The sequence below is a fragment of the Apis florea genome, unplaced genomic scaffold (genome assembly GCF_048593485.1).
Source record: "Apis florea isolate Af1SG1 unplaced genomic scaffold, ASM4859348v1 contig_1653_pilon, whole genome shotgun sequence".
Classification (NCBI taxonomy): Eukaryota; Metazoa; Arthropoda; class Insecta; order Hymenoptera; family Apidae; genus Apis; species Apis florea.
Genome location: NW_028256433.1, coordinates 377,315 through 391,856, shown reverse-complemented (window position 1 = coordinate 391,856; position 14,542 = coordinate 377,315). Strand labels below are relative to the sequence as shown.

At 22.1% G+C, this 14,542-nt stretch overlaps 1 protein-coding gene across 1 annotated transcript; it reads left to right on the top strand.

Moving 5' to 3' along the window:
• Positions 1–8,239: 8,239 nt before the first annotated feature.
• LOC116415661 (uncharacterized) lies at positions 8,240–10,970 on the top strand. The gene is made up of 9 exons (XM_031920712.2): positions 8,240–8,383; positions 8,505–8,624; positions 8,761–8,878; positions 9,333–9,594; positions 9,955–10,071; positions 10,241–10,331; positions 10,417–10,562; positions 10,648–10,783; positions 10,855–10,970. Exons 1-9 carry the CDS (start codon positions 8,240–8,242, stop codon positions 10,918–10,920), a joined length of 1,200 nt encoding a protein of 399 aa, XP_031776572.2. The 3' UTR covers positions 10,921–10,970.
• Positions 10,971–14,542: the final 3,572 nt, after the last annotated feature.

Genomic DNA, 14,542 nt, shown 5'->3' with positions numbered 1-14,542 from the left:
AAGGGAAAAATAACAAAGTCGTAACGAAAGTTTCTGCAAAGGAAAATATTGCTTAAAATTACCTCAGGAATTTTCAGTTTAGATGTTCCATTTTTGGATTGTATATGTGATAAATGTAAATATTGTAAATATATCACATATACAATGATTGATATAATTAATATGTGATGTAATATAATAATGTGATATAAATATGTGATAAATATATATAATAAATATGTGGTATTTTTTTTGGTCGATATTAAAAAACCGAACGGTTTTGCTATATACAATTTTTAATGTTAATTATATCTTTTTAATCATTCAATATTTTTATTCTTCTTTTTGCTAGAATTATGGCATACTTATTAACTAACATTGTAATATTTATCTTTAATAGTCTGAATTCTATGTTAAAAAATTCTATGTTGTTAATTATCCATCGATTTGTGATATATATATATATATATATATATATATATATATATATATATATGAACTTTTCTCATTGTTTTCATGTTCTAAAATTCATTTTTCAAAAATATTTCACATTTATATATATATATATATATATATATATATATATATATATATATAACATAAGATGTTTATAAAAACGTGAAACATCATTGGAGGTGGATTCTAGACATCAAAATAATAAAAAAAGTTCATATACACACATGTTTGATAAAGCTTAATTAATGAGTTATAAGCATTTTAAGTTTTTATTAGATAGAGCGAGATGACGAAAGAGCAAGAACGCTCAGCTGGATGCGCGGCAATATCGTATTACAATGTCGCTTGCGTAGTGGAGTCCCCCGATGACAGTAAATATATTGATACTTTTTTTATATACAATTGATTATTTTAAATGAATTTCAGTGTAATATAACGTATCATGTAACTCCTTCTTTAACAAAAACTTATCTTGAATAAGATTTAGTAAATTCCAAAATATTAACATGTACACTTTACATAAATCTATAGATAAATTTTATGGTACAAACATATTATTTAAATTAAATCATTGTATGACACTCAATCTGCCTACTTACCGAAATCCATAGGAGCAAATCAAAGCACGTTCCCATAAGATTTCAAATTAGAAGGGTTGAATGTATTTTTTTATAGATAAATTTGATTATTCTCACATGTACAAGAAAGTCACTAATGAATTATAAAAAATTGAAATATCAATTGAAAAATCTTTGTCTCTATTTCACTTAAATCCAATATTTTTTATTTCGATATTGTAAATTGAGATTACTAAAGATTATTAAGAAAAGTTGAAATTCAATATTTATATTTTATATTATAATACTAATATCACTATTTTATATCCACTAAAAAAAATCATATAAGCATTGCATTTTTCTTTTTCACATCGCTATTACATATTAGATTTTCTTTTTTTTTTCACTATTCACATTAATTTCATTGAATAATATTATTTCGATTATTATTTATTATTGTACAATTTAATTTTATGTGAAAATTTTATTTGATTAAAACTTTATTTTAAACAAATATTCAAATATGTATTATTTCATCAAATTTTGAACTGATTCCGCGACGCGACAATGTGTTACTGAAATAGCGTTACTGCTAACAATTGAATGCTGGGCGTTAGAAAAAGAGATAGAAAGAAAAAATGAGATAAATATACAATATTCGAAATCGAATATTATATTTGTGTGTGTTAAGTATAAGAATACGAAAATCTACGTCAACAATCTTTCGTTGCTAAGATAATGTTGCTTTGTTCTGGACTCAGTTCGTTCGTAACGTTCATATAACGTATATTAGAAATAAAAGTGTAAAAATTAATGAATTTGTAATATTTATTCAAGCATACATAAAAAAAGCAATTGCGATATGTATGCATTTTTTGTGGATATGTGATATTAATATGTAGCATATAAAAACGCATTCAACCTTTTTAATTTGAAATCTTATAAAAGTGTGTCTTGATTTGCTTCTATGGATTTCGATAAATACGGCAGGTTGAATGAAATACAACGATTCATTTATGATTTTAAATGAAATATTGTATAATCATCATAACTCCAAATATTGTGGAATTTGCTGTAATTTGTCTGAGATAAGTTTCTGTTAAATAACTAATTACACAGATTTCAATTTGCATAATTAAAATTTTTTTTAAATGATATAAAAATGTTGCATAATTACATTTGTGTATATTGTATATTACCTTATATTGAAATTCATTTGAAATAATCAACTATATATAAAAAAATATTAGTATATTTACTTTCATTGAGAAGCATTGCTATGCAAGTGACATTGCAATACGGTATTGCTGTGCACCCAACTGAGCGATTTCGCTCTTTCGCCGTCTCGCTCTAATATAAAGTTAAAATGCTTATAACTCGTTAATTAAGCTTTATCGAAGCTTATAGCACTTTATGTGTATGTGAAATTTTTTTTGATGTTTAGAATCTATCCTCCAAAGGTATTCCACATTTTTATAAGCATATACCCTGTATATATCTATAAAAAATTTAAAAATTTAATAAATAAATAAATAGTTGATAATGTGCAAGATTATAATAAGGAAATAAATAGCAAGAGAATTATATATTAATTTATCTATTATTTTTATTCCTTTCAATTTTTCTATTTTTGAATTCTTTATTTTTCATACTAAAATGTGCAAAAATTTTTAAAACTGTTCTCTGATTTTTCTTATTATGGCAGTAACATTCATAAATTTGTTATGAAAGATTTAAATTATTTTATTAAGAAATTTTTTAATCAATTTCAGATTAATTTCTCAATCTTGCGTCATTCTATCTAAGACAATTAAATATTATATATTGAAAATTATTAGAATTTTACCCAGAATCCTAAAAAAAATTGATTTCTGCCACGACTGCAACTACTATTAATATTTATGTCAATTATTATAAGTTTACTTATTTTTTCATGATCTATGATTTTATAAAAAGTACAAGATCATCAATGTCTCTTCTACTTAACTATTAATTATAAGAATCTTATTATAAATATACTCTATTTTATTCTATATATAATGAAATATATATAACATATATATTATTATATATATATAATAATATAAAACTTGTTATGATCTATGATTTTATAAAAAGTACAAGATCATCAATGTCTCTTCTATTTAACTATTAATTATAAGAATCTTATTATAAATATAATCTATTTTATTATATATATATATAATAACATATATATTATATATAATAATATAAAACTTATAAATAATATAACATAATATCAAAGAAATATCGATTAAGCACTGAATTTGAAAACTCGACTAATTTAAGTATTTCATCGCTACATTGGACAATAAGCTACTTGCCAGTAAAATAATGATAATTCTTGGTCAGATTAGTCAGGGAAAGAAAAATTTTTCGTTTTTCAATTCATTTACAATTAAATTCTATTTCAGGTAATTAAAAGTATTTTTGATATCCAGTGTTATTAAAGTATTAATCACTTTTTTAAATTTAATATCATCTGAAAATTTGTTTATTATGGCAATTATATCCATGATTCTTTACCTTTTCTGAAATAAAATTTGTTTTAGTGAAAAAAATCACCATCAATTTTGCTTCTCATTCGTTAATTTATTAACTATAAATTTTATAGTTCATTAAATATAAACAGAAACTTATACATATAAAACTGAAAAATTATTAAAATTCTTTCCAGGTGACACTTCAAAATTATTTTCCAATTCAGAGATACTTTATCTATATTTAAAATTAGATCTAGACTCGCAGTTTTATTCAGTTTTTTTAGTTACTATAATATAGCTTATTTCTAGATATATAATGTACAAGATTATAATAATGTTTTGTAATAAAGTATTTGAATTAATAAAGTTTACCAGCAAAAATATTTTTTAAATTAAGTTTGGCAGAAATTCGTCTTATTTTGTCATAAATCATTAAAATTCTAATATTTCTCTAGTTTTTTCTTATTATCCGAACTGAAGATTTAACTTGATTTAAATCTGTAGTCAAAAAAATCTTTTTCGCCAATAAAATTTTATGCTAAAATATTTTAAAATTTCTTAATAAATTCAAGAAATTTTTTTGTGGTAATATTAGGCGAAATGTAAAATAAAATATAATATACATTGTCAGTTTTTATACTTATAAAATTATTGTATCTATGTTGCGAAACCATCTTTTCTATAATTTACTATTTTTCCAGGTGACATTTCTTCAGATATCAACAATTCAGTATCTAAAAAATTTGCAAGATTCTTAAATAATCATAACGTCAATATTCAACTTTATGCCAGTTTAGAGCAGAATATCATGCGCATGTCTACACTTATTTAAATTTATTTCATTATTTATGAAATTTATTCATTTTTCATTCATATCATATTGTTTTCAGAGTTTTCTTTCATAAACAATGTTGTAATATGTCGCAGTCTAGAGAGATTATTAATGTTTTAAAAAGAGCAAATTGCAGAGCATTTTCCTTAATTGTCCGATTTCTGATTTTATTTTCTAAATTTTCTTCAGCAGATTTAAAATATTATAATCTAAAGAAATATAATAATATTATCTAATATTATGATATATTAAGTTACATTATTTTTAGCATTATTTTAATTTATTTATTATATTTGCTATTGTTACTTTTAATTGCTATTCATTTTTAATTGCTGTTCATTTTTATTCTTCTCTTTTTCTTTGAGAGCAACACAATTGTAGCGAATTGTATTCGCAATTAAGCATTTGTCATGGAAAATATTGACAAGTTCAAAAAATTTAATTTTTCACTAGAAACTGTATAAAGTAAATAATTGACAGGTATTATTTAACGGTATATAATAATATATATATTATGCAATTCATAAAATTATTAATAATAGCACTTTTGTTAATTTTTGCAGCATAAAGTATAGAACTTTAAGTTAAAATATAAAAATATAAAGTCTTTGAAATAGCAATATTTTGTCTTAAACTAGTATTAATCTCTCTCGACTATTAAAATTACAGAACATATATTTTTTAATGCTAAAAGTTAGCATGATTTATTATCTTATTGTTATGTTTGTCTTTATAATCATTTTACCATTAGTCACTAAATAAAATTTAAAATATCTAAAATAATTTTTAATCTTTTAATCTCTCCAATTTTTTTCTCTGAAATCAACATACATGAATAATTTATCTCCAAATGATTAATCACAGACAGACAATTTTTTGCTAAAATTCAAATTGTAATAAATTTTTGTGGAATAAACATCTATTTTCAAGAATAAACACAATTTTTAATACGCGTTTTCTTACTTTGTCCCCTATTTATTCAATTTCAAAGAATTGTATTAATCTTATTAATTTACAAGTTATATCGAGTTAGATCAAAAATCGTGTCGCAATAATAATCGTCTTTATATTATGAAGTTTTACGTTTTTCTTCATAATGAATTATTTTGGTTGCCTCAACAAATTTTATTCATTGATTTATTATCGATAATTTCTATAAAAGTCTGTTTGTATTTTGATATTTTTCTTAAATTCTTCTCTAAGATTTATAATAATTTCTTATATTCTCTGATTCGATATATTTATTTTCTAACTACAAACTTGTGATATTAAATATATTAAATATGCGTTAAACATTTTACATGAGATACAAGCATGAGACCATGCAATTTTCTTTGAATTATTGTAATGCCAAATATTTTTTATGTGGAATGAAATAAAATGACGAAAAAAAAAAATCATACATTAAGTTTTTTCAAATTGTAAAAAGATTTTGCTTTAAAAGATTTTTTTTATTTATTTAAAAATTTAAAATTTAAAAAAAAAATTTTTATTTTTCATTTGTTAATTAAAATAAAAACATATCTGAAAAAAAATGATTTTGAAAAAGAAAGCTTCAATCATTCGAAATTATAATATATATATTATATTATAACATATATAATATAATATTTTGATAAAAATTGATGGATTGATAGAATACTAAATGTCTTTCTATCTTTAAATCCTTTGCATCTTTATTTATGAGAAATGTTTATAACACTTAAACTTACTTAAACGTTTATAAATATTAGTAACGTAGAAACATTTAAAAATTAAATTATTAAATGTTAAAAAAATTTTATATAACGCGTATTTTTTAATATTTATTAACTGCAAAATAATTTGTATTTATTGCAAGTCCTTTTTAGCAATTTTTTTTTATATAAATATTAAATATTTCTAAAAAAATTTCATCCTAGTAAAAAAAATATTTATCTCAAAAAAAGAAAAATTTATAGATTTATATAATACTTTTTTATCTTAGAAACAATAGGAAATAATTTTTTTTTTAGTTTAATCAAAACTTGGCCATCAATTTCCATATTTTGTATAAATATTAGATAATAATTATTAAATTTGAACATAAATTATAGATTTGAATAGCGATATTATTCCGCTATATCATTATTAAGAATTATGCTTCTAGATCACTGATGTTTATACAATACAATACATACTTTAAGAAAATCAAAAATATTGATTTATTTAAAATATGTTAACTTTTCTAAAATTAGATACAATATCTATAATGAGTTATTTTGAGAAATTGAAAGAATTATTTTATAGATATAAAAAAAATTAGTTGGAATCGCAAAGAAAATAAGATCATTTTTGACAACTTTAATGAAAAATTAAAAAAAATATAATTTATATAGTACTGATATCAGTTGTACTAAAAATTTTACTAAATTAGCGGTTATCTATGAATTATAATTAATTAAAGATGGTGAAAATTATTTTTTACGATTTTCGATAAAATTTTAACATATTTCGATGCTTATTCTTTGTTTCAACGTATTTGAATGAAGATTTCAATATACATATTTATAAAAATGATAGATTTTAGACATCAAAATATATAAAAAAAAATTCATCAAGTATATTATATTCCGCTATCGAAGTATATAAGACTGAATGATCAAACTCACTACGTCTTCCCAAATCAACTAAACGATACGAAAATACAAACAGAATTTATTTTTATTCTTAAAATATATATGTATATATATGGAGAATTATGTTAGGCTACAAGCAAATTTCAAATTTCTTATTTACTTATTTCGAATTTGGAAATAGTTTAATGAAGATTTAGATACCATCGTGCAAAATTTTCATCATAACAATTTTCATGAGATTAAGTGCGATCCAATCCAAGAGACAAGCCATATCAGCGAGAGTAAAAAACGTAAAATTGAATTAAAAAGAAACACATAAACAAACTATTTTACTATCTCAAACAAATTGGGATTATTGGATTCTATCAAAGAATTCATAGAAAGTATCGAAACGTCAACAAGTTGTAAATCGATTCTTCTTCTATCCTTCTATCATTTTTCGATAATATCATCGGAATCCAAATAATGAGCAATTTTTTTAGAAAATCGTAAAGAAAGATAAATATAAACTAAAAATAAATAATCAAGTGCAAATTTTTATCGTTTAATCGGGCAAATTTCTAGGAAATTAAAATTATCTTTAAAAGTATATTAATATATTGTACTGTATTGTAAATTTAAAAGAATCATATCTTATTTCTTTATATCGCAATTATACATATATTAGCATATATTAACAATTTCAATAAAATAATGAACAAGAAATGAATAATAATTCCAAGAATATTTGCAAAAAATACACAAATACACAAAATTACAATATTACAATATCTTGAAAATAATAGTAAATCATGTTTAACACTTACTATTAATATCATCTGGTTTGAATGTCTAACTATAAAACAATTGATACAGATAATACGTTTCAATCTAAAGTATATCTAAAGCAAATAAAGTGTAACGTATTTTTTACATCTTTCATTCTATATTGAGAAAGGAATATATGTTAATATTCGATAATTATAGAATTAAGAACAAAGAAACATAAGAAAGAAATTTTCCTCGGAATTAAAAATTATTGTCTTAGAATTGGAATAAATTCTATAGATTGTATGTACTTAAATCCTTGCAATTCTGATATTACCAATAATAGATACCCTTACCATATAATTAAACTATAGCCGTTGTCCATCACTTGTCACGCGATATATCAACATTATTACTTTTTGATTTTCATAAGAATCGGTAAATATGGAAAATATTCGAGAAAATTGTGAAAATATTCGATAAGAGAGAGGGGAAAAAAAAAAAGAGAAAAAATAGCATTCAGTTGTGTGGCTGTCGCACACGCGACATTTTAAACATCATTAAAGAATGGACTTCGAAGGTAGTCAATATTATAACATTAATCGAATTCTTATGATTTGCGTCGGTCTTTGGCCGTACGAAAGAACGATATATTCGAAATTATTAAATATTTTCATCTTTTTACTTTTGACCACTGCGATATTTATACAGGTATTTCCTTCAATTGTTACAATTATTAATAAGCATGTAATTGTAAATTGATTATTTTATTTTATTTAGATTAAAATGTTAATTTAATTTTTTCAAGAAAAAAATTCTATTTTAATTTTAGATAATGTCATTCATAACGTTAAAAATGGACATGAGTTTAATATTGACTTTATTATCTTTTACCTCGTGTACGTGTATTTGTATTACGAAATATTTCTTTTTTTTATTTTATATTAAAGATGTGAGTATAGAAAGAAACATAAATGAATACTTACTTGCTATATTGCTTTCGAAATTTTCAATTATTTTATTCCAATTTCCATTTTAACTTTTTATCTTAAGAATTAAGATGTTATTTTTATTTTTCACGAATATAGATAAAAGTTCTTTTAGATGAAATTAAAAAAGATTGGAACTCGTTAAAGAATATAGAAGAGCTCCGAATCATTCATGAATACTCTAAAACCACAAAAGGAATAACAATATGTTTCATTAGTAAGCGAAAATTTTTCATTTTCTCCATGATCGCATATCATAATTTCATGATATAATTGAAAATTGTCGTGTTATTCAAATTATCATATCATTCGATTCTTATTATTATCATAAATATTAAAATATAAAATATTTTTTATTTCGGTTATTTCAAACACAATCAAATACTAATTATCTGTAGATCTGTATCGATTGCACGTTCGATCAATAATTATGAAGAATTGATCGAACATTCCCAACATATTTATTAATCGTATTATATATTCATTTATAAAACGTATTTTCATCATAAAATTCATCATTGTTTTCTGCATATAACATGTTATTATGAAAAAATAATGTACTATTTTATTTTTATAATTATTAATAATTAATTGATAGTTTTATTTATATTTTCACGAAATGCATGAAAAGTGACACAATATTTTTTTGTTTAATAATAATATTATTACAGTCATTATCGTACCACTACAATTGATATTCTTCTTGAGTATATTCGGTAACAATATCCTAGATATTTTGATTCCTTTAAATCACACTCGGCCGCGGACAGTTCCGATCGTAATTGACTATTTCGTCGATCAACAAAAATTTTTCAATTTTTTTGGTATGCATTTGAACCTTATTACCAGTTTCGGAGGATTAGGAATTATAGCTACTGAAACAATATCTATGGCTATGATGCAACATCTTTGTGGATTGTTAAAGATTTCTAGGTAAAAAGAAAAAAAAAAAAATTAAACGACACAAATCTTATTAAATTAAAAAATGAATTATATATTTTAAACACAAATATTATTATTTTTATATTAATTATAGCAATATATTTTATATTAGTTGAAATAATATATAATATAAATATAAATAAGTTGAATAATTTGATACAGTTATTCAATATTTATGGATTAACATTTTTTACCAAGCACTGAATTGTTTTAAATTCGTTATTTGATCGAAATACATATTAACCATTAAACACTATTTCATATTTTCGGTTATTACATAATATTTGTTTAATTTCAATTTATTTTATTTATCTATTTTGTACATGTGATTTTTCTTAGTTTTTTTTACAGCTTCCGTATAAGTCATACATTTGTTGCAAACATACCAAGAGTATCTTTTACAGAAAGAAATATAGTAATTCGAAGAAAAGTGATATCAATCGTGAATTTACACGTAAAAATCAAAAAGTTAGTATCCCATTATCAATGATAAACAAGTTTCCTAAAGCATAATAATATTTTTTTATAATCACATTAAATTTATTTTTATTTTTCGTATAATTAATTCGTAAAAAAACTAAAATTTCGTTATAATTAATGAAATTGTTTTTTTTTTTTTTTTTTTTTTTTGTTAAAGTTATATCAACTGGATTCAAGAAAAGATAATAATATCTTATGATTTTTTGATATTATTTGGTTTGGTTGTATTTAGTATATCCATGTTTGAAGTAAGTATCAAATATGTATGAACGATACAAGTGAGTTAGTTGCAATGATTGATAATCTTAATTATTTTTTATTTGTGTATCTTAGTTTGCCAGATCGGTAACATCCAAAACTGATGCAAATGAATTAATTTCATCTCTATTCTACATAATTTGCATTACTATTTATGGATTTGTTCCCAATCATTTTGCGCAAGAGATAATCAATCACAGTTCTAATATTTTTATGGATACGTGAGTATCTTTAATTCGTCAATATGTTGAAGAAAGATTCTAATAATAATTTCTTAATCATTCATCATGAACGAATTAATTTTAGATACACGAATACGGAATGGTACGAGCTCCCAGTGATAGAACAGAAATTAATATTGTTCATCATGCAGAACAATTTGAAAAATTTTAATTTCGTGTTATTGGGTTCTATGATTGCATCTTATCACGTATACGTAACAGTAATGAAAATAATTAAAATAATAATTAATCCCACTGTATGTGGCTGTTTATCAAAACTAGATCATTTCAGATACTACATACGGCATTCTCGTATTTTATGGTTATTTATTCTATACTTTTAAAAACGGATGAATAATCGTACAATTGATTATAAATAAATATTTGAAAAAATATCTTTTATTCAAGTTTCAAGATATTGATGATATCTTAGGAAAAAGGAAAATAAATGAAATATTAATAATGTAGTATTAAAACGTAGTAAAATAAGATTGTTATGTGATATATATATTTAAAATCAATATTTTTTTCCAGCCAATAACTGTGACTTTTTTTTAATTTAATAATTGTGATTTTATTTATTTCTTTTTTTTATTTTAAAGATAAATTTTTGATCGTATGAATATATATTTTATAGAAGAAATAGGTTTAATCATTTTGATTTTGACTTTGATACATCATTAATATTATTTTGTATAATTTTTCCTTATAACTTAATAGATAATCTCTTATATTTTTTGAGATATTTGCAAAAAATAATTGTTATTATTAAATTTCCACAATGTGATACTTATATCATAACTTTAATTTAATTTAATATCAATTTTATATTTATTTCTAAATTGTAGATATATAATTTATATAAACATTATTTTTATATTTTTATTATTTGAAGATAATAATTTAAATAATTAAAAATTTTTAACGAATCAAAAATCATTTTAATAAAATCAATTATATATGTAAATATGTAAAAAAAAAAAAAAAAGAAAAAAAAATATAAATTCTAAGGAAAAAGAAAGTTATATATCCAAGAATACGAAAACGTAAGATTGATAGTTGTAAAACAAGAATTTAATAATTAATTAAAATATTAAAAATTACATATTTTTCTGTTTCCTTTATTTCAAATAAAAGATGTATTGATTCATAAATTATTATTTTTTATCGTATGGGCATTTTTTGCAAGTATATCTATTTTCATTAACAAATACAATAAAATATTATTATGTATTCATACTATGTATATGTATATATACATTCTTCGAAAAAGTGGTAATTTAATTCCGTTATTAATTAGCATTGTTCCAAAAGAATTATAAAAACTATATAAGAGAGATAAAAAAAGAAAAACGCAAGATAAAATGGAGAAATATCATAATGCATCATTCGCATTGTTTTTAGCTGATTTTGCAAAATTGTACGAAACAATGTTTAATATCTCATAACGATGCACTTATTTTCGATATAAAAAGCGTATTGCGACAAAATGCGCACCATCCATCCTTCAAACATATAGACTTATAAATACATAGAATGTTCGTGTAATATTTTTGAAGAATCGAAACAAGATAGTATGCAAAAATATTGATTAAAATATTTAAAATATTTAAATTAAGATATTTAATAATATCAATATTAACCACTTATTTAGTTATAATTTACTTTATTTAATTATAATTGAAATTTACGAAGCGATAGAAATATTTCTCTATTTGCTACTTAGCCTCCACTTCGCTTCGATTATTAATTATGATTTAATAATATTGACATTTTTGTAAATCAAATTTTGTGTATTATCTGAAAGAATGATATCGGATGTTAAGAAAAAAATAATCATAAAAATGGATCGTGTGCAAAATTTGTTGATAATTTGTTGAATATTGTGAATAACCAGCTTCTATTAATTATATCCATGATGATACGTCTTAAGATAAATCTTTTCTTCCTTTTTCTTTGTTGAAGAATATTATTGAAGCTTTTCTATTAAAAAAATTTTTTCTTTTAAAGTGATTGTTATCAGTTATGACTTCGTAAAAGATTAGATAATTATTATAATATTGTGAAAATTAAAATAGAAAAAAAGGAAAAAATATTAAGGGATACGTTGTACGATAGTTGTGCAATGACTTGTGTTATTTTTATCTTTAATTTAGTAATTTTTCTGACGATTAAAAGAGATGATAGATTTGAAAGTTAGAATCTTGTTAACAATGACCTCTTAAAGCTTCATATTTTGTTGCTTAATTTTAAAATTTGAAAATTATTCTTAGAATATTCATTAATAATTATAATTCATTAATAATTAATAGCTATTGATAATTTCATTTCTTTAAATTTTCTCAATGTGTACAACAAACTATTTGCACAAGTTATTTTATTTGAAAAATTTCTTACAATTTAATAAATAATAATTTAATAATAAAATTCCACTGAAAAAAAAATCAAAGCAAAGAATAAGACGATATAATAGTTTTTAGACAATCAATTTTTCATATTTCATTTTAGAGATAGAGCAAATTTTTTGCGTCAAGTAATCAAGTTTTGAATTTTTTCGAAAAAGAATAAACAGTTATCATACTTAAATATATCTTCGAGAATGCTTAGCTTCTTTTATTTTTTTTTTTATTTTAATATATTATTTTGCCTCCTTGTTATTATCACACAAAAAAATATCAAGCTACCTCGTATAACATTCCTCTTCCAAACCACTTTTACAATACGAAACTAATTTCATGTTTATATTTAAATTTCGATATCATGTTTGTTGTATATTATAAATATACAAAAAACTCAATTTTTCTTTTTGCTTGCTTGCTTATATTATATATTAAATTTCAATGATTTATTCAATATTGAAAATTTATACTTCAAATAAAAATTTTTTTCTAAGAAATATTAATAATTTAAAAATTTATATATAAGTTTAAATTATATATGTAGATTGTTTAAGCTTACACAAGCATACATTAAAGTGGCTTACATAATTAAAATGGCTTTCTAATTATTTTATCGAGCAATAATATTTTCTACTTCTATTATTATTATTTCTTCTTTTATTATTATTTTTTTTCTATTATCATTCTATTTATTATTATTATTATTATTATTATTATTCATAATTGTCAATCAAAGTCTCGTTGATGTACATCAATCGAGCATCAATAATGCAAAACGATTGTTGTTGCATATATTCGTGTCGTCTTGAATGCTAATATCAAGATAACGTTTCGATAAATATTTTGTTTCATAAGCGATTTTTTTAATAAATTAAACCTATAAAAACGTACGAATTAGATACAATAACGTATGCCATCATATCAACCCCCTATTTAGCCACTGTCTATGCCAAATAGATATAAATAATAGTGTGATACATCCAACCACGAGATCCGTATTACGCAATATTTATGTTCACGATTTCTTAACGAGTGTGGATGATATCGTGAAAGAAACAACCGCAATTAGAGAAAAAAAATAGATGTTTTTCTATGATCAGCCGATCTATAATTGTGAAAATAGACGTTTAACCAATCGTCGATTGTTAATCTCCTAAAACAACAAGTGAAACTCGTGGTAAGAAATTTGGGTCAAAAACAAGCACTAGCCTGACTCGTACATTGATGGTACTTTGTTTGGACCGAACGTAAACAATATGAATCAGACTCGTGGTTCAGTTGTTCTCGATATCTTCTTACTTTAGTTACGTGTAATTCTTCGTTATATTCACATTCATTTAGATTATTATAATTACCTAAAAGAATTAAACAACCCTTATAACTATTATATCAGTAAAAACAAAATATAATATTGATTATAGCAGTGAGAAGTGTTATTAATTCGATAAATTCTTCTGATAATGATAGTGATGATAGCGATATTACGTTTCCTGTATAAAAACATCCAAGAAAATTAATCATTGAAGATGACACCGATGATGAAGACAATCATCAATCATCAATCATTGAAACAATGGATTT

What these genes read in the sequence shown, in the direction of transcription:
- LOC116415661 (XM_031920712.2), top strand. Translation starts at nt 8,240, where the DNA reads ATGGACTTCGAAGGTAGTCAATATTATAACATTAATCGAATTCTTATG. An exon ending in CCACTGCGATATTTATACAG is followed by an intron (nt 8,384 to 8,504) that starts GTATTTCCTTCA and finishes TTTTAATTTTAG; the next exon opens with ATAATGTCATTCATAACGTT. An exon ending in TCTAATATTTTTATGGATAC is followed by an intron (nt 10,563 to 10,647) that starts GTGAGTATCTTT and finishes AATTAATTTTAG; the next exon opens with ATACACGAATACGGAATGGT.